The sequence below is a fragment of the Salvelinus namaycush genome, chromosome 5 (genome assembly GCF_016432855.1).
Source record: "Salvelinus namaycush isolate Seneca chromosome 5, SaNama_1.0, whole genome shotgun sequence".
Lineage (NCBI taxonomy): Eukaryota > Metazoa > Chordata > Actinopteri > Salmoniformes > Salmonidae > Salvelinus > Salvelinus namaycush.
Window position 1 is genome coordinate 60,358,793 of NC_052311.1, and position 27,578 is coordinate 60,386,370.

The 27,578-nt window shown below is 46.3% G+C and overlaps 2 protein-coding genes across 3 annotated transcripts in view; one reads left to right on the forward strand and one right to left on the reverse strand.

The window, feature by feature from the left end:
* LOC120048605 (cell adhesion molecule 4-like) overlaps positions 1-27,578 on the forward strand; it is a 752,359-nt gene that overhangs the window by 145,955 nt on the left and 578,826 nt on the right. The gene's annotated exons all lie outside the window — the stretch shown is intronic.
* Positions 308-27,493, reverse strand: LOC120048588 (protein capicua homolog). 2 transcript variants are annotated; one of them, XM_038994680.1, is made up of 20 exons: positions 25,049-27,493; positions 24,409-24,558; positions 24,068-24,239; positions 19,254-19,365; positions 18,935-19,117; positions 18,668-18,806; positions 18,306-18,484; positions 18,000-18,138; positions 17,548-17,645; positions 16,443-17,388; positions 16,184-16,323; positions 15,808-15,968; positions 15,182-15,372; positions 13,248-13,754; positions 12,822-13,153; positions 12,479-12,636; positions 6,297-6,448; positions 5,944-6,078; positions 4,197-4,361; positions 308-2,658 (listed from the first exon to the last, which is right to left on the reverse strand). In XM_038994680.1, the coding sequence occupies exons 1-20, from the start codon at positions 25,098-25,100 to the stop codon at positions 2,393-2,395; spliced, it is 4,377 nt and encodes a 1,458-aa protein (XP_038850608.1). In that variant the 5' UTR covers positions 25,101-27,493; the 3' UTR covers positions 308-2,392. The 2 variants fall into 2 exon arrangements, with proteins under 2 accessions (XP_038850608.1, XP_038850607.1); XM_038994679.1 differs by having other exon boundaries at positions 12,822-13,156.

Sequence of the window (27,578 nt, forward strand, 5' to 3'; positions counted from 1 at the left end):
ATGGTAGAGAAATGAACATTCAATTCTCAGGCAACTGCTCTGGTGGACATTTGTGCAGTCAGCATGCCAATTGCGCTCTCCCTCAACTTGAGACATCTGTGGCATTGTGTTGTGTGACAAAACTGCACATTTTAGAGTGGCCTTTTGTCCCCAGCACAAGGTGCACCTGTGTAATGATCATGCTGTTTCATCACCTTCTTGATATGCCACACCTGTCAGGTGGCTGGATTATCTTGGCAAAGGAGAAATGCTCACTAACAGGGACGTAAAACAAATTTGTGCACAAAATTAGAGAAATAGGCTTTTGGAACATTTCTGGGATATTTTATTTCAGCTCATGAAACATGGGACCAACACTTTACATGTTGCATTTATATTTTTGTTCAGTGTAGATGGACAATAATAACTAATCAAAAACTGGTGGTTCAGCTGTGTGTACATTATAAACTAGTGAAAAATATGTTTACTTGAACATTTATTTGTATACTGAAAGATAGATGTACATTTATGAATAATTTAAGTTTATCTTAAATTAAACTCCAAAAAATTGACAAATTAATATTAATGTTTTACTCCTTGTTTTACTGATACAGTATGTATCAGTAAAACAAGGAGTAAAACATTAATATTAATTTGTCAATTTTTGGAGTTTGACCTTGTGTAATGACATCTTTTAAAAGTCAATACAAGTCAGTTACACATTGTTCCTTAATATTATAGCGAGTCTCCTGACTACAGTAAATAATATGTACAACAACCAGGTCTTGCACAAAGACAACCAATTTTATACCCTACCACTCTTTATACTGCCCTGCCTCCTCCAGGCTTATCTCCGCCCACCCCAAAAATAGCCTGGAGAGAACAGTAAGGGAGGGAGGAGGCTATAGAATCAAACTTACTAGCAGAGGAGTGCGAGAGAGCGGTATACAGGGTTGTCCAAAAACATACTTATTACACTTAAATGAATACAAATGTCAACCCTCTTCTCTTTGTTATCCCTCATTGAAATGAATAAAAATATTTGTCACCCCAGGTCCTTGCTGGGGCGAAGTGAGGGTGTTGAAAGGGAAGACAAAGAGAGGGAAAGAGGCACAGGTGAGGACCATCTCTCACACAGGTGAGGACCATCTCTCACACAGGTGAGGACCATCTCTCACACAGGTGAGGACCATCTCTCACACGTCCCATCCCATTTCCTCTCAAATAAGAAAACAGGTTGCGAGAGAATAATGGCATTGATACCAGCCCATAGCAAGGATGAGGTCCACTCTAACAATGAGAGGAGTAATATTAGTAACAGTAATACAATAATAACATAATGAACTGCAAAGTTACATGTGTTTGATAAAAAAAGACAAGTTTGATGTCTTTAAAAAAGAAAGTTAGATAATAAAACTGCTTGGCATTAAAAGTAATAGGAATGTCAGCCTGACGTGCTCTGGGTTCCCAACTAAAGTTTACAAATATATAAAACATGGTTGAAGTGACAGTGAGAAATGTAAAGCCATGATGTGCCCATTGACTCCTTCTCCCCGCCTCCTTCCCTCATGGCGAGCGAATCAGACAAGCAGGAACGCTTGGTGCACGCTTTACTGGCATCTTCTGTAGCCAATCATGGGAAGTGAGGGCGAGGTCCTAAACTCTCTCCTGAAGTTATGCTTTTATGGATTAAAGTAGAGAAAAATTGAACAAAACAAGGATCCTTCTGATCCCTCACCAGGGTAGTGCGGGCTCTCCATCCAATGGCATCATCTCAAGCCAGTGGGGACCCAGCCCCCTAATGTCCAGCAGAAACAAATGAGCCAATGGGAGACTTGAGCCAGACCCTCTTCAGCAGCCAATTAACTGATCTTGCGTCCCAAGCCCTCCATTTTTAAAAACAACAAAGTCAGTCCTGTTAGAGTGAGATAAATTACCTCAAGCAGTCCCACTAAGTGATATGCTATTCAGTCTGAAAGATGGGCCCTGCTCCAAGGCAATGGGTAACAGCTGGAGAGTTGTTATTGTATAGTCCACTGGCATCAATGGAAGCTTACAGGGATAATATTACTAACAAAGTGCTAATTCAAGTGTGAGTATTGGAGTTTGGGGTTCATCAGCTGTGTGTGTGTGTGTGTGTGTGTGTGTCACTGGCATTTTAAATGTAATTTTTTGGAGAGGGGGAATTATACTTTTTTTTTTTAAATCCCCTTTTACATTTTAAACAATTCCATCTGACACATTTTGCAAACACACATCCTCTTGGTCTTTCTGACCTGGCTCTCTGGAGAAAGAGAGAGAGACAGGTCCAGATACACACAGAGACAGAGGGGTGTAGCTTCAACAAAATTAAGAGGCGGGATTTGGGGAACTGGTCCATCGCTGGTTGGTCAATCCAGCCTGTCGGCATCCTTCATCTAGATGACTCCTGCAAATCCCTCGGCTCCTCTGGACTACCCTCCCTCTCTCGATCCGCCTCCTCTCCCAATGGCTCTGCCCCTCCTGTCCCTTCCCCTGATTGGGTGCCAGACGGTCCGGGGAGCGAGGAGGCCTCGTTGGTCTCAGAGGGGACGGCAGTCTGCATGATCTTCTGTCGGACCTCCCTGATCTTCAGCTGCAGACACACCTTGGTGGGGAAGATGTCTGAGTAGCGTGCCTGGAAGGCTGCCGTGGCCTGGGCTGGAGAGCGGACAGGAGAAGGAGGAAGACAGAGAGGAAGTGATGATTATTGTTGATTGACTAGGAATGTAGAGAAAAACAATTTTGCTGGGTGGGGAGGACTTTGTGTGCGCACATGTGTACACTGTAAATGAGAGTGAGAGTAGGCCTATGTACAATACCAGTCAAAAGTTTGGACACCTACTAATTACAGGGTTTATCTTTATTTTGACTATTTTCTACATTGTAGAGTAGTGAAGACATCAAAACTATGAAATAACACATATGGAATCATGTATTAACCAAAAATGTGTAGGAGTGGTATACAGAAGATAGCCCTATTTGGTAAAAATCCCAAGTCCATATTATAGCAAGAACAGCTCAAATAAGCAAAGAGAAACGACAGTCCATCATTCCTTAAGACATGAAGGTCAGTCAATCCGGAAAATTTCAAGAACTTTTAAAGTTTCTTCAAGTGCAGTCGCAAAAACCATCAAGCGCTATGATGAAACCGGCTCTCATGAGGACCGCCACAGGAATGAAAGACACAGAGTTACCTCTGCTGCAGAGGATAAGTTCCTTCGAGTTACCAGCCTCTGAAATTAAAGCCCAAATAAATGCTTCAGAGTTGAAGTAACAGACATCTCAACCTCAACTTTTCAGACGAGACGGCGTGAATCAGGCCTTCATGGTTGAGTTGCTGCAGAGAAACCACTACTAAAGGACACCAATAAGAAGAAGAGACTTGCTTGGGCCAAGAAACACGAGCAATGGACATTAGACTGGGGGAAATTTGTCCTTTGGTCTGATGAGTCCAAATTTGAGATTTTTGGTTCCAACCACTCTCTTTGTGAGACGCAGAGTAGGTGAATGGAGGATCTCCGCATGCGTGGTTCCCACCGTGAAGCATGGAGGTGTGATGGTGCTTTGCTGGTGACACTGTCAGTGACCTATTTAGAATTCAAGGCACAATTAACCAACATGGCTACCACAGCATTCTGCAGCGATACGCCATCCATTCTGGTTTGCACTTAGTGGGACTATCATTTGTTTTTCAACAGGACAATGATCCAACACACCTCCAGGCTGTGTAAGGGCTATTTGACCAAGAAGGAGAGTGATGGAGTGCTGCATCAGATGACCTGGCCTCCACAATCACCCAACCTCAACCCAATTGAGATGGTTTGGGATGAGTTGGACCGCAGAGTGAAGGAAAAACAGCCAACAAGTGCTCAGCATATGTGGGAACTCCTTCAAGACTGTTGAAAAAGCATTCCAGTTGAAGCTGGTTGAGAGAATGCCAAGAGTGTGCAAAGCTGTCATCAAAGCAAAGGGTGGCTACTTTGAAGAATCTATTTTGATTTGTTTAACACTTTTTTGGTTACTATGTGATTCCATACATGTTATTTCATAGTTTTGATGTCTTCACTATTATTCTACAATGTAGAAAATAGTAAAAATAAAGAAAAACCCTTGAATGAGTAGGTGTGTCCAAACTTTCGACTGGTACTGTATATAAAAATCTATATGCAAGTGTGTGTATGTGTGTCTGTACTGACCTGATGGGAAGAAGCCATGCTCCTGGAAGAGCTGCATGACGAGGGCTCGTCTCTGGTCCAGGGTGCGTCTCAGAGAGGAGTAGGGCACCTTGTCAAACTCCAGCTCCCCCAGGATGTCCTCTCCGTCAGCACCTGTCCCTGGAGGGGGACACACAGACGGGGGGGCTGACAGACACACACTCTGGTTAGTCTTTTATATAAAACATGTGTAAACATGGAACATATATTTTAGGACTTGGAAGAGCAGTTTATTATACAGCGCATTCAGACTTGACTTTTTCCAGTTTTGTTACATTACAACCTTATTCTAAAATCATCAATCTACACAGAATACCCTATAATGCCAAAGCAAAAACAGGTTTTTAGAAATGTTTGCCAATTTAAATAGCACATTTACATAAGTATTCAGACACTTTACTCAGCACTTTGTTGAAACACCTTTGGCAGCGATTAGAGCGTTGAGTCTTCTTGTGTATGACGCTACAAGCTCGTCACACCTGTATTTGGGGAGGTTTTCCTATTCCTCTCAAGTTGGATGGGGAGCGTTGCTGCACAGCTATTTTCAGGTCTCTCCAGAGATGTTCAATCAGGTTCAAGTCCGGGCTCTGGCTGGGCCACTCAAGGACATTCAGAGACTTGTCCTGAAGCCACTCCTGCGTTATCTTGGCTGTGTGCTTAGTGTTGTTGTCTTGTTGGAAGGTGAACCTTTGCCCCAGGCTGAGGTCCTGAGCGCTCTGGAGCAGGTTTTCATCAAGGATCTCTCTGTTCTTTGCCTCGATCCTGACTAGTCTCCCAGTCCCTTCCGCTGAAAACATCCCCACAGCATGACGTTGCCACCACTGCGCTTCACCGTAGGGATGGTGCCAGGTTTCCTCTAGACGTGACGCTTGGCATTCAGGCCAAAGAGTTCAATCTTGGTTTCATCAGACCAGAGAATCTTGTTTGTCATTGTCAGAGTATTTAGCTGCTTTTTGGCAAACTCCAAGCGGGCTGTCATGTGCCTTTTACTGAGGAGTGACTTCCGTCTGGCCACTCTACCATAAAAGGCCTGATTGGTGGAGTGCTGCAGAGATAGAACCTTCCAGAAGGACAACTGCCATCTCCACAGAGGAACTCTGGAGCTCTGTCAGAGTGACCATCGGGTTCTTGGTCATCTCCCTGACCAAGGCCCTTCTCCCCCAATTGTTCAGTTTGGTCTTGGTGGTTCCAAACTTCTTCCATTTCAGAATGATGGAGGCCACTGTGTTGTTGGTGACCTTCAATGCTGCAGAATGTTTTTGCTACCCTTCCCCAGATCTATGCCTCAACACAATCCTGTCTCTAAGGACAATTCCTTCGACCTCATGGCTTGGTTTTTGCTCTGGCATGCACTGTCAACAGTGGGTCTTATATAGACAGGTGTGTGCCTTTCCAAATCATGTCCAATCAATTTAAATTTACCACAGGTGAACTCCAAAGTAGTTGTTGAAACATCTCAAGGATGATCAATGGAAACAGGATGCACCTGAGCTAAATTTCAAGTATCAAAGCAAAGGGTCTGAATACTTATATAAATAAACAAATCTGAAAACCTGTTTTCGCTTTGTCATTCTGAGGTATTGTGTGTAGAGTGCTGAAAAAAAAATGTTTCAGAATAAAGCTGTAATGTAACAAAATGTTGAAAAAGTCAAGGGGTCTGAATACTCTCTGAGGGCACTGTACATGAATAAACCTTACAATGAGGGTGTGAGCGTGTCTGTGTTACTACCTGGTCGGTCGAAGGTGAAGACATCTCCCTCACACTTGGCGGCGCTCTTGGGTGTGCTGGGCTCCGAGCTGCAGCTGGAGCGCCTTCTGCTCTTCCTCTTAGGAGACACGGGGTCCTCTGTTGACGAGTCCAGGTCTGGACAGAAGAGGGGATGAGAAAGAGAGATATATATATATAGACGATTAGCAGATCCCTCTACTTCAGTGGCGCACACCGTAGCAAAATGTTATGCAACAGAAAATGTAAATCTCAGTTGTCTGTCTCCCTCTTCCTTCAGTCCTCTCTACCTCCTACCTGTGGAGTTCTTCCTCTTTCCTTCAGTCCTCTCTACCTCCTTTCTCTCTCTCTCCTACCTGTGGAGTTCTTCCTCTTGCGGCGGTAGCTGCCCAGTATGGCGCGGGGGGAGGTGGCCAGGCTCTGCAGGGTGGGGGAGGGCAGCACTTCCTCTGGCCTGAACTCTGGTAGCTGAGCAAAACGCTCCTCAAAATACACCTCCGACAACACCCTGGGAGAAAGAGGGGGATGGAGGGAGAGAAAGGAGAGAAACACAGGAGTAAGGTACCTGAATCTTTTGAAGTGTCAGGATGACTCAGGGATACTCACTAACAAACATGTTTTATAAATTGATAGATGGCGTGTCTATACTCAGGGATACTCTGATATATTATATTCTCAGTAGACTTGTTGCTGTGCGTTTTGTTGCTGTGCGTTTTGTTGCCAACTTTACTTTGCTAGCTGACAACTTTACGTTTTTTTTTTCTTTTTAATTACCGTTTATATTTTTAGTTTTTCCATCGCAACTTTTTTCCCTCATTCAACTTTTTCACTCCGGACGCTTTATTTGGACATGGTTCGTCAGCACCTTCAACAGCCGAAGCTAAGTAGTAACATTAACATGATGTCTTCTAATTGCAGTCGCTGTACTCATAATATACAGGAGAACGATCGCCTTATGGCGAGGATAGCTGTGCTGCAAGCCCAGCTTCAGATGCAATCGTTAGGCAAGGGTTATTTCAGTGTAGGAAAGGATGAAACAGCGTCTGTGCCACCAGTAAGTACAGATAGTAACGTTAGTATAAATCCCCCCGCTCAGTCCCCGCAGCCGGACAACTTTCTCATGGCTTCTGGAGGGAAATGCTGTAGGAATGCTCAACTGGTGTCGCTCATTCAGCCGACAGAAACTTTCAACCGGTTTTCCCCATTAAGTAGCGAGTCGGAGTCTGAGGCTGAGTCTTCTCTTGTCTCTACTCCTCCCGTTACGGGGTCTGAGACGCCGAAGGCTCCAACCATTAGCTCTGACAAATTGAAAACCCTAGTCATTGGCGACTCCATTACCCGCAGTATTAGACTTAAAACGAATCACCCAGCGATCATACACTGTTTACCAGGGGGCAGGGCTACCGACGTTAAGGCTAATCTGAAGATGGTGCTGGCTAAAGCTAAAACTGGCGAGTGTAGAGAGTATAGAGATATTGTTATCCACGTCGGCACCAACGATGTTAGGATGAAACAGTCAGAGGTCACCAAGCGCAACATAGCTTCAGCGTGTAAATCAGCTAGAAAGATGTGTCGGCATCGAGTAATTGTCTCTGGCCCCCTCCCAGTTAGGGGGAGTGATGAGCTCTACAGCAGAGTCTCACAACTCAATCGCTGGTTGAAAACGGTTTTCTGCCCCTCCCAAAAGATAGAATTTGTAGATAATTGGCCCTCTTTCTGGGACTCACCCACAAACAGGACCAAGCCTGACCTGCTGAGGAGTGACGGACTCCATCCTAGCTGGAGGGGTGCTCTCATCTTATCTACTAACATAGATAGGGCTCTAACTCCTCTAGCTCCACAATGAAATAGGGTGCAGGCCAGGCAGCAGGCTGTTAGCCAACCTGCCAGCTTAGTGGAGTCTGCCAATAGCACAGTCAGTGTAGTCAGCTCAGCCATCCCCATTGAGACTGTGTCTGTGCCTCGACCTAGGTTGGGCAAAACTAAACATGGCGGTGTTCGCCTTAGCAATCTCATTAGGATAAAGACCTCCTCCATTCCTGCCATTATTGAAAGAGATTGTGATACCTCACATCTCAAAATAGGGTTACTTAATGTTAGATCCCTCACTTCAAAGGCAGTCATAGTCAATGAACTAATCACTGATCATAATCTTGATGTGATTGGCCTGACTGAAACATGGCTTAAGCCTGATGAATTTACTGTGTTAAATGAGGCCTCACCTCCTGGTTACACTAGTGACCATATCCCCCGTGCATCCCGCAAAGGCGGAGGTGTTGCTAACATTTACGATAGCAAATTTCAATTTACAAAAAAAAAAAAATGACGTTTTCGTCTTTTGAGCTTCTAGTCATGAAATCTATGCAGCCTAATCAATCACTTTTTATAGCTACTGTTTACAGGCCTCCTGGGCCATATACAGCGTTCCTCTCTGAGTTCCCTGAATTCCTATCAGACCTTGTAGTCATAGCAGATCATATTCTAATTTTTGGTGATTTTAATATTCATATGGAGAAGTCCACAGACCCACTCCAAAAGTCTTTCGGAGCCATCATCGACTAAGTGGGTTTTGTCCAACATGTCTCTGGACCTACTCACTGCCACAGTCATACTCTGGACCTAGTTTTGTCCCATGGAATAAATGTTGTAGATCTTAATGTTTTTCCACATAATCCTGGACTATCGGACCACCATTTTATTACGTTTGCAATCGCAACAAATAATCTGCTCAGACCCCAACCAAGGAGCATCAAAAGTCGTGCTATAAATTCTCAGACAACACAAAAATTCCTTGATGCCCTTCCAGACTCCTTCTGCCTACCCAAGGACGTCAGAGGACAAAAATCAGTTAACCACCTAACTGAGGAACTCAATTTAACCTTGCGCAATACCCTAGATGCAGTTGCACCCCTAAAAACGAAAAACATTTGTCATAAGAAACTAGCTCCCTGGTATACAGAAAATACCCGAGCTTTGAAGCAAGCTTCCAGAAAATTGGAACGGAAATGGCGCCACACCAAACTGGAAGTCTTCCGACTAGCTTGGAAAGACAGTACCGTGCAGTACCGAAGAGCCCTCACTGCTGCTCGATCATCCTACTTTTCCAACTTAATTGAGGAAAATAAGAACAATCCAAAATTTATTTTTGATACTGTTGCAAAGCTAACTAAAAAGCAGCATTCCCCAAGAGAGGATGGCTTTCACTTCAGCAGTAATACATTCATGAACTTCTTTGAGGAAAAGATCATGACCGTTAGAAAGCAAATTACGGACTCCTCTTTGAATATGCGTATTCCTCCAGGGCTTAGCTGTCCTGGATCTGCACAGCTCTGCCAGGGCCTGGGATCGGGAGAGACACTTAAGTGTTTTAGTACTATATCTCTTGACACAATGATGAAAATAATCATGGCCTCTAAACCTTCAATCTGCATACTGGATCCTATTCCTACTAAACTACTGAAAGAGCTGCTTCCTGTGCTTGGCCCTCCTATGTTGAACATAATAAACAGCTCTCTATCCACCGGATGTGTACCAAACTCACTAAAAGTGGCAGTAATAAAGCCTCTCTTGAAAAAGCCAAACCTTGACCCGGAAAATATAAAAAACTATCAGCCTATATCGAATCTTCCATTCCTCTCAAAAAATTTTGAAAAAGCTGTTGCGCAGCAACTCACTGCCTTCCTGAAGACAAACAATGTATACGAAATGCTTCAGTCTGGTTTTAGACCCCATCATAGCACTGAGACTGCACGTGTGAAGGTGGTAAATGACCTTTTAATGGCGTCAGACCGAGGCTCTGCATCTGTCCTCGTGCTACTAGACCTTAGTGCTGCCTTTGACACCATCGATCACCACATTCTTTTGGAGAGACTGGAAACCCAAATAGGTCTACACGGACAAGTTCTGGCCTGGTTTAGATCTTACCTGTCGGAAAGATATCAGTTTGTCTCTGTGAATGGTTTGTCCTCTGACAAATCAACTGTACATTTCGGTGTTCCTCAAGGTTCCGTTTTAGGACCACTATTGTTTTCACTATATATTTTACCTCTTGGGGATGTTATTCGAAAACATAATGTTAACTTTCACTGCTATGCGGATGACACACAGCTGTACATTTCAATGAAACATGGTGAAGCCCCAAAATTGCCCTCGCTAGAAGCCTGTGTTTCAGACATAAGGAAGTGGATGGCTGAAAACGTTCTACTTTTAAACTCGGACAAAACAGAGATACTTGTTCTAGGTCCCAAGAAACAAAGAGATCTTCTGTTAAATCTGACAATTAATCTTGATGGTTGTAAAGTCGTCTCAAATAAAACTGTGAAGGACCTCGGCGTTACTCTTGACCCTGATCTCTCTTTTGACGAACATATCAAGACTGTTTCAAGGACAGCTTTTTTCCATCTACGTAACATTGCAAAAATCAGAAATTTTCTGTCCAAAAATGATGCAGAAAAATTAATTACTTCTAGGTTAGACTACTGCAATGCTCTACTTTCCGGCTACCCGGATAAAGCACTAAATAAACTTCAGTTAGTGCTAAATACGGCTGCTAGAATCCTGACTAGAACCAAGAAATTTGATCATATTACTCCAGTGCTAGCTTCCCTACACTGGCTTCCTGTTAAGGCAAGGGCTGATTTCAAGGTTTTACTGTTAACCTATAAAGCGTTAAATGGGCTTGCTCCTACCTATCTTTCCGAGTTGGTCCTGCCGTACATACCTATACGTACGCTACGGTCACAAGACGCAGGCCTCCTAATTGTCCCTAGAATTTCTAAGCAAACAGCGGGAGGTAGGGCTTTCTCCTATAGATCTCCATTTTTATGGAATGGTCTGCCTACCCATGTGAGAGACGCAGACTCGGTCTCAACCTTTAAGTCTTTACTGAAGACTTATCTCTTCAGTAGGTCATATGATTGAGTGTAGTCTGGCCCAGGAGTGTGAAGGTGAACGGAAAGGCTCTGGAGCAACGAACCGCCCTTGCTGTCTCTGCCTGGCCGGTTCCCCTCTCTCCACTGGGATTCTCTGCCTCTAACCCTATTACAGGGGCTGAGTCACTGGCTTACTGGTGCTCTTTCATGCCGTCCCTAGGAGGGGTGCGTCACTTGAGTGGGTTGAGTTACTGACGTGATCTTCCTGTCTGGGTTGGCGCCCCCCCTTGGTTTGTGCTGTGGTGGAGATCTTCGTGGGCTATACTCGGCCTTGTAAGTTGGTGGTTGAAGATATCCCTCTAGTGGTGCGGGGGCTGTGCTTTGGCAAAGTGGGTGGGGTTATATCCTTCCTGTTTGGCCCTGTCCGGGGGTATCATCGGATGGGGCCACAGTGTCTCCTGACCCCTCCTGTCTCAGCCTCCAGTATTTATGCTGCAGTAGTTTATGTGTCGGGGGGCTAGGGTCAGTTGGTTATACCTGGAGTACTTCTCCTGTCTTATCCAGTGTCCTGTGTGAATTTAAGTATGCTCTCTCTAATTCTCTCGTTCTCTCTTTCTTTCTCTCTCTCTGAGAACCTGAGCCCTAGGACCATACGTCACGGCAAACCGGGCATGATGACTCCTTGCTGTCCCCAGTCCACCTGGCCTTGCTGCTGTTCCAGTTTCAACTGCTCTGCCTGCGGTTATGGAACCCCTACCTGTCCCAGACCTGCTGCTTTCAACTCTTAATGATCGGCTATGAAAAGCCAACTGACTTTTATTCCTGATTATTATTTGACCATGCTTGTCATTTATGAACATTTTGAAAATCTTGGCTCTCTAATTCTCTCCTTTTCTCTTTCTTTCTCTCTCTCGGAGGACCTGAGCCCTAGGACCATACGTCAGGACTACCGGGCATGATGACTCCTTGCTGTCCCCAGTCCACCTGGCCTTGCTGCTATTCCAGTTTCAACTGTTCTGCCTGCGGTTATGGAACCGCCACCTGTCCCAGACCTGCTGTTTTTCAACTCTTAATGATCGGCTATGAAAAGCCAACTGAAAATTATTCATGATTATTATTTGACCATGCTTGTCACTTATGAACATCTTGGCATAGTTCTGTTATAATCTCCACCCGGCACAGCCAGAAGAGGACTGGCCACCCCTCATAGCCTGGTTCCTCTCTAGGTTTCTTCCTAGGTTTTGGCCTTTCTAGGGAGTTTTTCCTAGCCACCGTGCTTCTACACCTGCATTGCTTGCTGTTTGGGGTTTTAGGCTGGGTTTCTGTACAGCACTTCGAGATATTAGCTGATGTACGAAGGGCTATATAAAATAAACTTGATACTCACTAACAAACATGTTTTATAAATTGATAGATGGCGTGTCTATACTCAGGGATACTCACTAACAAACATGTTTTATAAATTGATAGATGGCGTGTCTATACTCAGGGATACTCACTAACAAACATGTTTTATAAATTGATAGATGGCGTGTCTATACTCAGGGATACTCACTAACAAACATGTTTTATAAATTGATAGATGGCGTGTCTATACTCAGGGATACTCACTAACAAACATGTTTTATAAATTGATAGATGGCGTGTCTATACTCAGGGTAACTCACTTGTCCACAGAGTCAAAGGTCCTTTTGAGTGGCGGGGGGCGGGCCTTCACCTTTTTGGGAGGAGGGGCGTCTTTGTCGCTCTGGGGAGGTGGCAGGGCAGGGTCTGTACCCAAGGGAGGGGGCAGGGGTGAGGAGGGGACGGAGTCCTTCCACCCAGACTGTATGGGGCAGAGAGGAGAACAAGTTTAATTTGACAATATGCTGGGAGGGTTTAGTTTTGGGACACAGGGTGTAAAATCAGAAATGTATGTTATTTTCTATGAATGTGATCTCATTTGCATTCTCTGATTATTGAGAAGAAAAAACAAAAAATCCATCAGGTCAATCTCTCCATCTCTCTCACCTCCTTGTTGCTGGCCTCTGTGCTGCGTGTGTCAGTGTTGTCCCCAGGGCCGTGTCCCTCAGGGGGTCTGTCAGAGGGGGGCTCCTCAGCAGTGTGTGTGTGTTGGGAGGGGGACGTCGCCTCCACAGGACGCTCCAGCTCAAAGGAAAAACGACTGTTGGCCCCAGTGTTCTCTCTTTCTTTCTCCCTTTCCCTCTCTCGGTTCTTCTCCCTCTCCTTTCCTCGGCCTCCTCCCTCGTAGCTGCCCACCGGGATGTTGGCAACTGTGGCTTTGATTTTCTGAGGGGTTCTCACCGGGAGCTGGGGGAGTTTGGGGGTGCCTGGTGCGCTGCCTGCTGAAATATGTATATTATAAGTTCTCATATACTTGCATTTGTTAAGCATTAGATCTTTGTTCGAAAAACAAGGCGGGCGCCTTAGACTTACTGGAAGTGTGAGAGGGCAGGGGGGGGCTGCAGGGCCGCAGTGACAATGAGGAGCCACTTGGGGGCCCCACTAAGCTGCTGCTCTTATTGAAGGTCTGGGCTTGCCTCTCCGTCTGTCCGTACGCCTGTAGCTCAGGCTGCGTCTCCGCTTGTCTGTCTGCCGCTTTCTCTGACTGAGAGTGAGACGTTCTGTCCGTGGGTCTCTCCCCCGCGTGCCTGTTTGTTTGTCTGTCTGACTGGAGCTGGGTGTGTGTGTGAGTGTGTGTGGTGGGGGTGGCGGGGGCGAATGTGTGTTTGGGCAGGATGTGGGTGGACAAACTGGAGGAGCTGGAGACTGTATACACCATGCTGGGTGGCCCGGTTGCCATGGAGACCACCCCAGTTGCAATGGTGACGCTGGTAGGGGGGTAGATGGCGGTGATTATCTGTCCCCCTGAAGCAGAGGCTGGACCAGAGGGGTGGGAGGGGCAGGTAGGGGACTGGACTGGAGCCTGAAAGGGAGGCTGACCTGGAGAGAGCGAGAGAAAGAGTTAACACCATTCAAAGGCTAGAGTGCACGGCCAGCGACGGCCAGAGTGCGCGGCCAGCGACGGCCAGAGCGCGCGGCCAGAGCGCACAGCCAGAGCGCGCGGCCAGAGCGCGCGGCCAGAGCGCGCGGCCAGAGCGCACAGCCAGTGACGGCCAGAGCGCACAGCCAGTGACGGCCAGAGCGCGCGGCCAGTGACGGCCAGAGCGCGCGGCCAGTGACGGCCAGAGCGCGCGGCCAGTGACGGCCAGAGCGCGCGGCCAGTGACGGCCAGAGCGCACGGCCAGCGACGGCCAGAGCGCGCGGCCAGCGACGGCCAGAGCGCACAGCCAGTGACGGCCAGAGCGCACAGCCAGTGACGGCCAGAGCGCACAGCCAGTGACGGCCAGAGCGCACAGCCAGTGACGGCCAGAGCGCACAGCCAGTGACGGCCAGAGCGTACAGCCAGAGCGTACAGCCAGAGTATGATAACCTGTTTCCTCTAAACTAAAGGTTTTGCTCCTGTTCTCAAAACTGAGGGGAGTTTTCTTGTTGCTACTGTTGCAGTTCACAGTGAACTTAAAAGTGCAATATAGTTAAGTTTGAATGTCACATGCACAAGGACAGTGAAATGCATTTCTTGCCAGCTCTAACCCCAACACTGCAGTAATCAATAACAATGTAATACTAAAAATAACAAGGTAGAACTGAAGCACACAAGATGGAAAAATAAGAAAAACACGATAAAGAAAGCAAGCAAAATTGGGTTGGAGCTTGCAAAACGGCAGCCATCCAGTATGGGGCCATCTTATTCTAGATGTCCTTCAAGTGGATGCACTGACCTGTAGAGCCCTGCACGGGCATGCATTTTATGCCTGAGCCAAACCTATGCCCTACCCTACCCAGGCCTGATTGCTTCTGGCAAATTTAAAGCCCGGCCCTGCCCAGCCCTGCCCGAAACCTGAAATAATGTACTCCGTTAGTAAATCCATTAGCTGCTCCTCTCTGTCGGTCACTCGCTCCGTAAGCGCTGGTCACTCTGCTCATGGAGGCTCTGGGTCTGTGAGTATCCATAGTAACGGCTTTGCTTGGGCTGCTCTGCTCAATGACGAGACATGAGACTCTACACTTCCACAAAACTCAAGGAACATTCTTATTTTAAATAGTTAAATTAGTTAGTTAAATAATCTCTCCTGTTTTATATTGGACGAGGTTGAAGCATTTCTGACACCATGTTATGATCTTAGATATGACTGTACTTTGCAGCAGAGCACGAGAAAATGGCTCAGCTTCAAAATGTTAGTGATCAATTTAGTTATACAAGAGCCCTGCCCGTACCCTAGTTATTGATGAAAAACAGGTCCTACCCGGCCCTAACCTGATGTATAATGTCAGGGCCCATCGGGCTCGGGTAGCAGAGCTCTACTGACCTGTGATGAGGGGTTGGACTAGGTTCTGTCCAGGGGGTGCTATGGCTGTAAAGCCCAGCGTTGTTAGGGGCGACGGAACATATGCAGATCCAGGGGTGAGCTGGGCCTGCTGCGGGGAGGAGGAGCCTGTTGTTGTGGAGACCAGAGGCAGAGCAGAGGGGACTCCTGGCGTGGACTGGACATAGGTGATCCTGGGAGTGGTGGAGAGAGAGAGAGAGATAAAAGAGAGAAGTTAAGGTGAAGAGGGAAAGAGAAAGTGTGTATGAGTGGGAGAGAGAAGATGATAGATGAAACAGGCAGTGAAGGAGAGAGAGACAAAAAAAAAGGAAAATAGAACATGAACAAGGATGAAAGGAGGAGAGAGGAGAGAAATGGTGCAGTGGGGGTCAGTGGGTGACTGAACAGTAGATGAGTGTGTCTGTGTGGTGGAGCTGAGAGGCAGTGAGGGGGCGGCAGGCAGGCAGCAGGCACTGCAGAGGAAGAGGCAGCCTGGGCCAGCAGCAGCAACAGCGCAGAATGACTAACACACGAGCTGCACTTCTTCCAAAACCATTGTGTTATGTATTGTGGTAGGGCAGCAGCGCTAACAGCGCACTGTTAGATTGAGTTGGTCTGTGTCCTCCTACCTGGTTGGTTGGGGCGGCAGCAGCACAGTCTGAGATGGGGCAGAACCTTGGTGCAACACTGTGGCCGTTCCCATGGTAACTGGAAAAGGGCTCCCAGGATGCCCTGCCCCGCCTTGCTGGAGCAGGGATTGGACGACAGGCATGGGAGCGATCTGGAAGATCTATCAGAGAGAAAAAGAGATGGAGAAAGAGTGAGAAGATATATGTGTATTTAGTCATTCACCTGGGAAACTACAAGTGTATAAATTATTCTATGATTACAAAGACTAAGTAAGAACGGTCATGTTGGGGCTCTGACAGCCCTGGGATACACAATAAACCTGCTGAAATCTCAATGTCTTGGTCTGGCTGTCATCACCATGGTAACACTGCTTACCTTGCTTCCTGCTTGAGCTCCATTCTGGACAGGAAGAGGTGGAGCCACGAGGGGGAACTGCTGGGCAGGGGCGGGTGCCGTCCTCACTGTTGCCATGGGAAGCAGCATCTTGCCCTGTAGGACTGGGGACTGGGATTGCACTAAAGGGTGAAAGAGAGAAGAAAATATGGATAAGGTTATGCCTTTTTTGAAAACAGTATCACAGTTCTCCATTTATTAGAGTTTTGGTGTACGATTCTCTCATTCTTCCCCCCCTCACCTCTGGCTCCCGGGCTGACCACTCCCACGGCTGGGCTGGAGGCGTATCCCATCAGCGAGCCCGGCCCCACCTGCTTCCCATTGGCTATGGACATGTGGGTGGGCGGAGCTGTGGGCAGGTTGAAGAAACTGTTTGGCAGGTTGTGCAGCTGAGGGGAGGGGCTCTTGGGATTGGAGCTGGCTGATAGGGTGGGCAGGATGTATTGGACCTGTGTGATGGCTTTGCCCCCGGGGGATGCCAGAGATGACGAGGAGAGGAACTGGGGCTGGAGCAGGGAGAGGGGCAGGGGGCCGTTGGTGTGGTTGTGTGTGGGGACAGAGACGGGGGCGGTGGGGGGCAGCTGGTGGTGGGAGGACGGATGGGGGGAGGGACTGATGAGCTGGACAGTGGGCTGGCTGTGCCCCGGGAACACCAAGCTGGTCACTAGCCCCCCTGGACCTGCCCCTGCACCTATGGGATTGGGTGAGGAGTAGTACCCAGGCCCTCCGCTTCCTACTCCGGAGCCAATCAGAAGCTGCGCTTGCTGCGATGGGAGGGACCTCCTGTCTGGTGGGTGAGGAATGGATGAAGCTGCTCCGTCTCGGGGTTTACTAGCGATGGGGACTGGCGTGCTCACGACCGGACGAACCACGTTGGTCACCACTGTAGAGGCCACTCTGACAGCCCCTAAGCCCAGGACAGGAGACAGGCCAAGGGGGGCAAGGGCAGATGGAAATGGGCCTCCGGGGCTGGAGATGACAGAGTGGCCTGAGGAGGACAGGGAAAGAGAGAGGGATGCCACTCCTCCTCCATCACCACCTCCCTCTATTCCTCTCTTCCTCCTGTGGTCTGAGAGCCCCCCTCTCTCCTCGTCGTAGCGTTTGGAAGGGTAGGAGGAGAGAGAGACGGAGCGTCCGTGGGGGGTGGGCTGGGAGGAGGAAGAGCAGATCACTGGAGCAAAGACACGCTGCAGAGACAGAAAGAGAAACAACTAGATGTCTGTAGCAGGGTGAAAAGCAGAAGGTCTAAAACATTTTCCACTTCTCTAAATAATGGTACTATATCAAGAAAATGATCAGTCAGACAACTGTAACTCAATCTAGCCTTGATAAAGGAAGAGACTTACCTTGCGATCACTCTCGTTCCCAGAGGCGTTGTCACTGTCGCTGTCCGTCACTCTCTCCTTACACTTCAGGTCTATGGAGCTGGCAGGGTACGGGTCCTCTGTAGGGGGAAAGGGGAATGAGGGTACTCATGGTTTATGTGCATAAACACCCATTTCTAACTTCCTCTGCCAGTATATTGTACATGTAATATTGCATGTCTGGGAATCATTTGTGTGGAATTCCCTGTTACCAGATAGACATTTATTGTCCCTGAAGCGCAATTGAATTGAATTTCTGAGTTATTTCTCAAACTGTCCAATTAAGATGATGTCATTATGGGAAAAGAGCTCCCAGTAGTATTGTGTTCCCCAGCAGTGTAATAACCTGAGTTTTATGTGTTTACAGGGGCTTACTCCAAAATAAGCTTATAATTGTTGCGTTGTTGAGATGTCACAGCAGTTTAGTTTCTCACCAATGACATCATCATCTCCCTCCTCTTCACAGATGACCATGCGTTCCTCATCACTGGTCATGTCCTCACTGACCCCCCTCTGAGAACGGGACAGGGTCTGGCCACGCCCCGAAAACTGGCCACCACCATCCCCACACATCTGAGAGAGGAGGAGGAAGAGGAGAAGGAGAGGGAGCCAGATATAAAAACAACAAGGTGATGGATGAGAGGGACGAGTCAAAATTGACACACCACACTAAGAAACCTCTGTTTATCATTTGAGTAAAGTGGCTGTGGTGAAAACAACATTATGCGGCATGGCCTTACCTGTGACAGTTCGGCCAGGGCCTGTGTGTTGCCCTTCTCACTCCTCTCCAGGCTGTGCATGGCACTCTGGGAGAAGGCTCGGGGGCGGGGTAGCTGACCTACATGCCCCTCCCCTGGATTCCGCTCAGACACACCCAGCAGGCCAGGCCCCACCCCTTTCAGCTCCACACCATGGGGCTCTGAGAGAAAGTGGGAGAGTGAGACAGTGGTGCATAGCGAGAGGAAAGAGAGAGCTAGATAGATATTCAATTATAATATTTTAGTGATGACAGAGCTCAGAGGAAACCGTGGCAATCAAATGAACATCTCTTCCTTTCTGTTATCTCTTATTTGGGTGTATTGAGCAACAGTGTGTGACTCACCGGTGGTCTCAGACATGCTCCTTTCTCTAATGTCTTTGCCCCCCGGCCCCAGGAGCCCTCGGCCATCAGAACTAGACTTCTTCCTGTCTTTGTTGCACCACTTCCAGTCTGGATGGGCCTTAAAGTGGGCCTCCTTCACCTGAGAAAGAGGGAAAGAGAGAGATAGAGGATGAGCAAACAAAATACATTCATTTTTTGGCTGCTTAGTCAGGTCAGACTAAACCATTGCACTAAATTGGTGTGTGTGTGTGTGTGTGTGTGTAACACCTGGAAGGCGAGGTCATGATACTTCTGCTTCTCTTTGGGCCCCAGGGCGTACCACCACTCGCCCAGGATCTTGCTAACCGTGCGGTTGTCCTGGTTGGGGTGCCTCTGGTGCACCAGCGCTCGATGACGCTTACTGAAGATCATGAATGCGTTCATCGGCCGCCTGATGTGGTCCTTCTCCCTCTGAGGGAGGAAAGAATGATTAGATGAGGGTGAGAGAAAGCCAGAGCGCCTTACCAGGGATGTTCCTCTTTTAACAATGTGATTAAATGTGGAACGGAATGTATGACAAGGTAAGAGTGAGCGAGAGACAGGTTACCTTGTTAGGGCTAATCTTGTCCCCATCTTTGGGCAGGGCGCTGAGGGACTGAGTGCGTCTCTTCACAGGAGTCACAGACAAGGGCGGCTCAGGAAGAACACTGGGGAAGAACCTGAGAGAGACAGACAGGTGGAGACAGAACCATGACAACATCAGATATCTCTGACCGAAACCATATACATCTCACTCACCATCATTATACCTCTGTAGCAAACATGGAACATAAAAAATATAAAAAATATGTAATTGTATTTTTTAAACAACTCTTGGCGAGTGTAGGTCTTAGGAGAGAAATTTGGATAAAACTGTCACTCTTTCACACACACAGAGCAGGGAAAGAGGCTCCACTACCCAGAGACATTTCAGTGGATTCAGCAGACAGCTCATGACAGTCAATGGACAGCAGCAGCCTGGCCACTGCCATTCTTTTTAGTTATTTTTTATGTTTTATTGTCAAACACACAGGATAAGTGCAGTGAAATTGTGTTGTTTTACAGGGTCAGCCATAGTAGTACGGTGCGCCCCTGGAGCTAATAAGGGTTAAGTGCCTTGCTCAAGGACACATCGACAAATCTTTCACCTTGTTGGCTCGGGTATTCAAACCAGCAACCTTTTGGTTACTGGCCCAACACTCTAACCGCTAGGCTACCTGCCACCCTGTATATTCATTTAGCTTATATTCATATAGCCATTCATATGGCTAGTAATAAAGCACAGAGATGGAATGCTTTTGTTCCTCACCTCGTTGTTCAAATAACACGCTGCTCTACATGTAGGAGTATACTAAAACTTCACAGTGGACGTGGAGCCACTCACTCTACTTGGCCTGTCCCTGCCCCAAAAATAATCTTGCCCGCCCGAAAGTCGTCTGTTCTTTCGACCAATTAACTGGTCTAAATTTTAAAACGTGTATATAAAATCAACTATATGCATTACGCTTGTCTGATACTTGACGTGGATGTTGATTCAGAGGGGTTGGGTTAAATGCGGAAGACACATTTCAGTTGAATGCATTCAGTTGTACAACTGACTAGGTGTCCCCCTTTCCCTTTAAGCACACTGTTTGAATAAATATGACAGATCAAGATAACCAGAAAAAAAATAATAATCACCTGACCCGACCATGCTCCTTCAGCTCCTACCAAACATCCCATTTACCACACGGGCCTGCCATCATTCATGTCTGAGTTTATGGACTGTTTATCCTTTAAAATCATGCTGTTTGTGACTGCTCTTTCCATCGGCCCTATGTAGTGGTCCTGGAGACGTTGGTATATTCTAATTTTGCCAAAAAGTTCCCAAACAGGCCGCCCAGAGAAGGGAATGCACCCTGTGTGAATAATCCGATGTTATTCAATGGGTTTTTTTAAATTTTCCTATAGATTTTTCAGATTTTCACTCTCAAAAATCACAATTTTTTTTATATGGAAAGAATACCAAAAATGGTCTAACTGACCACACCACTCACTTAAAAGAAATGTACACATAAATGTTATTCAATCATTGCATCTAAACTGTTCACGAGCATCTGCGTAGTCAGGCGCTAAAATAGAACTTGGTTATATTTGTGATGCGTGATGCGCTGCAAGTCCCGCCTCTCCCATCTCCTGATTGGTTTTTAGGAGCCTATACCCACGTGGGTGATTGAAAGATGATCTGAGGTCCACACTCCTGTCCAGTTGGTGGCAGTAATGCACCTTAGTTGGTTGCCAACTGCCATATAAACTCCAAAGAAGAAGAACCCTGAAGGAGGACAGATTACTAGAAACTAACTCTGTTTACCCTTTTATTTGTGGAATAATTGTCAGAGTAGAGGACCTTGTGCATTTCAGGTAAAATAACAACCAAATGTTTATGTCCCAGGACAAATTAGCTAGCAACAGCAAGCCAAATTGCCATGAATGTTTAATGCTTTTCGACCTGTCACCAAATTAATATAGTTGGTTCAGAGTTTGTTTTGATAATTCAACCTGCGTGTCCTGATCACGTCGGCTGTGGATGGACAAAATCAACAGCACCCAGTCTGGTCAGCATGTAAGTCCACATCAATCTGATTGGGTGGGCCTGTCAGGGCCTGGCTCCCCAGTGGGTGAGCCTCTGTCCACCCAGGCCCATCCATGTCTGCGCCCCTGATGCAAATAGTGCATGATGACAGTTGCACATTACAAATAGCCTACTAACCAACACTGACTAAACTTTTTAAATACCTGGTTTGCATATCTTTGGTGCCTTGGTTAACATTTACTGGAAGATATCGTACGTTGAAACGTCTTTCCTACCCTACCAGCTACCGATGTCATTCTTCTCTGAGCTCTGAGCTGCCAAACCAATCTGAAAGCTGCACACTCTTACTGCCTGCAGATGATATTCCATTGAAACTAGGCTGTGTGCATGTGAATATATTTCACGTGCTTTGCGATTCTGTAGGCTACTTTGTCAATGATTTCTCTATTGTACTTCATAATTGTCGTACACCTCCACTACACTACTTTGATATGCATCAGTAGGGATTAAGAATTGAGTATACGCAAAGCCCACTGGGGGAAAAATGAACATACATCTTATACTGTACCTGCGTATACCCTACACCACTGGCCCTTTGTGTTTTACAAAAAGTGCACTCTCCGACAGTGCGCTGGTATTAGGGTTGCTGTCCTTTCAGAATCATGAACCTGTCACACACCGAAGGCCTATAGGTTCACCACCGTACTAACCTGTCACACACCGAAGGCCTATAGGTTCACCACCGTACTAACCTGTCACACACCGAAGGCCTATAGGTTCACCACCGTACTAACCTGTCACACACCGAAGGCCTATAGGTTCACCACCGTACTAACCTGTCACACACCGAAGGCCTATAGGTTCACCACCGTACTAACCTGTCACACACCGAAGGCCTATAGGTTCACCACTGTACTAACCTGTCACACACCGAAGGCCTATAGGTTCACCACTGTACTAACCTGTCACACACTGAAGACCTATAGGTTCACCACTGTACTAACCTGTCACACACTGAAGACCTATAGGTTCACCACTGTACTAACCTGTCACACACTGAAGGCCTATAGGTTCACCACTGTACTAACCTGTCACACTGAAGACCTATAGGTTCACCACTGTACTAACCTGTCACACACCGAAGACCTATAGGTTCACCACCGTACTAACCTGTCACACACCGAAGGCCTATAGGTTCACCACCGTACTAACCTGTCACACACTGAAGGCCTATAGGTTCACCACTGTACTAACCTGTCACACTGAAGACCTATAGGTTCACCACTGTACTAACCTGTCACACACTGAAGACCTATAGGTTCACCACCGTACTAACCTGTCACACACTGAAGACCTATAGGTTCACCACTGTACTAACCTGTCACACACCGAAGGCCTATAGGTTCACCACTGTACTAACCTGTCACACACTGAAGACCTATAGGTTCACCACTGTACTAACCTGTCACACACCGAAGGCCTATAGGTTCACCACTGTACTAACCTGTCACACACCGAAGGCCTATAGGTTCACCACTGTACTAACCTGTCACACACTGAAGACCTATAGGTTCACCACCGTACTAACCTGTCACACACCGAAGGCCTATAGGTTCACCACTGTACTAACCTGTCACACACCGAAGGCCTATAGGTTCACCACCGTACTAACCTGTCTATAATAGATAAAAAGGCTGTCAAGATATTCATGTTTCAAGAAAGGAGTGTATATATTTGGCCTGGAGAAGCGGTTCTATGTGCTGACTGAATGGAAGCTGATAATTTTGAGTTTTTTTACTCTGGTAAGAAATTATGAGTCCGCACTGTCCAAGACAGAGTCAAGACCGAGTATAAATGTATCCTACATGTAGAGAAGACCGAAACACTCAATATGTGGTCTCGAGTACTACAAATATGTAAAAATAGCCTACATAAAGCCAACAAATAAAAACAATACAGCCTGCAGGTAGAACATAACATAATATTCCTGGCCCTTCTAATATTCTGGGCCCTCAGTTCCGCTACATTGAGCTAGTCGGGTAGGACGTTTCCACTGGATTAGAGCATGATATTTTTCCCTTTCACGCTGAGTGGGTTATCGAAAGGGAGAGAGCTGAAAAGATATTTGAAATACATTGAGGACTATTGTCATTCTCAACAGATGTAATAACAGACTGTTTGCTTGTTGTTTGAAGTGAAGAAAACATTACTTTGAGAAGCTCCACAGCTCATTAGTGGTGGTGCGTTAAGCCAATAAGAAATACTATCAGATCCTTAAATTGGCCTACATTTGAGCACAGGCAAGGTAGCCTGTAGTCCTACTTCTATGCGTAATCAGGTACAAATTGGCGGGAGACCGCACATTCTGGAGAGAGACGTGCATTATGCATCCTAGCCACACTCCCCTTCCTCTTGGACTGTTTAGACACACCTTATCATTCAAGGGTTTTTCTTTATCTTTACTATTTTAGAATAATAGTGAAGACATCAAAACTATGAAATAACATGTGGAATCACGTAGTAACCAAAAAGTGTTAAACAAATCTAAATACATTTTTTTTTTTTTTTTTATTCTTCAAAGTAGCCACCCTTCCCCTTGATGACAGCTTTGCACACTCGTCTTACAATGTAGAAAATAGTAAAAATAAAGAAAAACACCAGAATGAGTAGGTGTGTCCAAACTTTTGACTGGTACTGTATATATTTGCTACAGCTCAACTAACAGCCTAACAACCAAACAATCGACTAATTGGGGTCAGCCCTAGTGTCCACATGCAGTCACGCACGCACACACACACACACACACTTACGGGTCATCCACATCACTCTCAGTCTCACTGTCTGGCCTCTCTCTTTCGGCCTCTCTCTCCCTCTCTGGGGCCAGGTCATCTGTGGAGGGAGTTGGCCTTGTTGTGGGTCCTCTCTCCAGGGTGGGGGGGTCCTCATTGGCCTCCTGTAGCAGCACTGCACCCCCCTGAGATTCTGAGAAAGACAGGAAAAGGGGGTATTTTCACAACGATTCAAATCTCTTGATAGTTATCTGGTAATACCAATGTTTGTGTTACGTAATCCATTATGTTTCATGTGTTTGAAATCATGGTAGAAATTGCAATCTTGCTGGGATTTGGGTAGAATTTCACCAACAACCTACCTGTTTTCAGACTGGCAGCTTGGGGGTGATTGATTAGTTGTTGGCCCTCACCAGACTGAGTAGAGGCATCTGATTGGGTTGGTGCCAGGAAAGGGACCAATGAATGCCAGGGAAACACAGGAACTGACCGGGGTTCCACGTTGGTCCAGACTGCAAAAAGAATACAAAAGAAATGTTTAGGACTCACAATATGTCCAGACAATGCACTCCTCATAGTAAGCTAGCTCAAACATATTTTTATAAAATCTCAACTTTCATATAAACAAGATTCTATTTCCAGATTTGGGGAACATATTGTTGTTAGCCCGTACACTTGCTAATAGTTTATTTATGACAATATGAACACTTTTCTAGTATGGTCAAGAAGTGACTATCAAAGGCCCATCTTCCCAGAACCAGTGGCTCACTGGCTTAACCAATTAGCCTCAGGTATATACTCATGGCTGTTGCTGCTCCCCATATGGGACACCTCTGGAAACTCACCAGCAGGTAGCTGATCTATGTGAGCATCAATCAGCCATGAGAAAGACCTGTATATACCATTTATTTTTCACTGTAAACTCATAATGCTACAATATTCAAAATGGTGCTGAAGACAAATAAGAAAAACACACGGAGGTAGTAAATGACCATGACTGACCAAACATGCTCAGTCCTTGACGGAGGTATTGAGGGCTTTCTGATGAATACATGGTTGAAAAGGGTCCTTTATTGTGTTTTTCCAGAAACGAGAGTAAATTAAAAAAAGAGTCCTTGAAAACGTCCCTTTACAATGTCAGATAAAAATCCATGTGTTCAAACATCCATCAGTGATCCAAGATCGTATAGTGGATGGCAACTCCATCGATGAAACAAGAAAGCAACAGTGCTCAATGGTGCCTGCATCTGACGCGTATCTTCAGATTGCGGTCATCACGCACAACGTTCACTGCAATAGACGTACTGCTATTATGATTTATCCGGTGGCGTACAGATATATCTGTAAATGTTGATTTCTGATTAAAATGAAGTCCCAGGCGTATCGGTCAACATGAGACCAGCTCACGCTTTCATCTTTTCAGAATGCCGCATTCTCTGTGAGCAGCCTATTTATTCACGCGCATTGACGATAACAATTACATTTCCCCAGTGCAGAACATGAAATACGGGGAATAACACAATGTAAAATGGATTGCCAAATAGTCACAAGTTGCAACAGGATACAGATGAGACAATATGTTAAATATCATCGGAGAAGTCTGTGTTCCTCTTGATCTAATAACCCCTGATGCACCCTCGTCTGTTTGTTTACATTACTGGAGTGCTGCGGTCATGAATAGGTTAACTAGGCCTCAACCTCATCCACGGAGTAAATTGGCACATCAGTCCGAGACATACGCTATCCTCGCGGCCATGTTTAACTTGTCTCTACACGTACTCGCTTCAGTCTAGCAGTGTACAAATGGTACGAAAGGCTAGTCAATTGTTAAGTGCAGAAACGATCTCCGGAGTATTCGACCAAGAATGTCTGACAGCTAGCTTGGACGACACTAACATGAATTGCTAGCAGTGGATAGCAAGCTGGCTAGCTACGTGCATTAGCTATCTGGCTAGCTAGTTGTTACGCAAATGCTCAAAATGACAAAGCTATCAAATTCATCATCCTGCTAGATTTGTTTATTGAAGGGATTTGTATCTGTCTGAATCTATCAATCAATTGCGTATGCATCGGACCGTGTGTAACGTTACACACAACTACTAGTTAGCTGAATTAACACAGGCTAGCAGCAGCTATTTGCCATCCATAAACTCCAGTGCAGGCTATGCTCAGCAACATCATGCTTTTACTTTGGATGTTCTTGCTGAAGTTTGGAGGACAAGTGACAACCCCAATTGTTTATCTTACGTTAACTGGCCACCACAGATGGGTTTGTTGCAGTCTACATTGACGCAAGTAGCACTGCAATTGTCAGTCAAAATAACCTGTGCTACTTCAAAATACATCCGACAGGTTCAACTCGACAAGGCAACCCGAGCCTCAAGTGCACCGGTCCAAATAACACCGTACCCTCCGTAACGCCCCTGGCCCTGAACACGCAGAACAGAAACAGAAAGCAGTCAAAGAAACGCAATTATTGTCCTCATGTCACTACCCTTCCTTTACACAACAAATGTCTGTTACTATTGTTTTTCTTAACACCATGAAACCACTTAAATTATTTGAGGAACAATGACTGCTGAGTACTCGATCTATAAGATGGTAGCTAAATTTACTAAAACCTGTCTGAATACGCCTGCATTTTTTTACTCCCAAAACCGTTAGCTACCTGCCTGTTTAGCCGTATGGTTACTGTCAGCATCCAACATTGATATTCTATTGCTTTGGCACCAACTCATATTCAAATGTAAAGCAACGTGAAATCGTATTCACCATCAATTAACTTTCTACCACACAAGGCGGATCATATGCAGGTGTGCGTAAAACTGGTGCATTCACCTATCCCATATCCCACTGGCTCTCCAGTTGCTGGTTAAATCCAAAGACCCATTTTTTTGCAAGCTAGCCACCAATGCGCTACCCCCTCTAACGTTAATTTAAAAAAAAAATAAACACCACCTTGGCCTCAGTCGGCTCCCGCACACACCCCTACCTCGTATCTAATCAACGTCTCAAAAAGGTAATCGACTGAAAATATAGTTAGCAGAAGTATTTCACTCCAACGCTGTCATGAGCAGCAGCGATGATGATAACTCGGACCCCAATGACAGAAAGTGGGGCGAGACCACAGCACTGTTCTGTGTTGGTTGCTGCTCCCCTTGGACCAAAGAAAACGAAAGGATTGAGCTCAAAGGCAGGAAACCGAAGCCAGAGTCCAGCCGGAGATGCTCTGACACAGATCCGTGGAATCGTGGGCTTTATATAGAAATAGCAGCTCGAGGTCCGGTGCGATCTCCGCCTGCAGCAGGTCACTTCGCGCGCGCCCACTCCTGTCCGTCAGCTCGGCAGGTATTTGTAGTAGAAAAGTTATTGTATCATAACATCTCCTCACTTTAGCTCAACTCTCTTCCTAACAATTTCTCCTCTCTGGCCTCGTCTGGCCCTTTCTTTCTTTTCCCCTCCCCTCTTGTTGTAAACGCTCTTTCAGTGTGTCAACCTCGCCCAACCGTGTCCCGCCCTTTCTCTACATCTA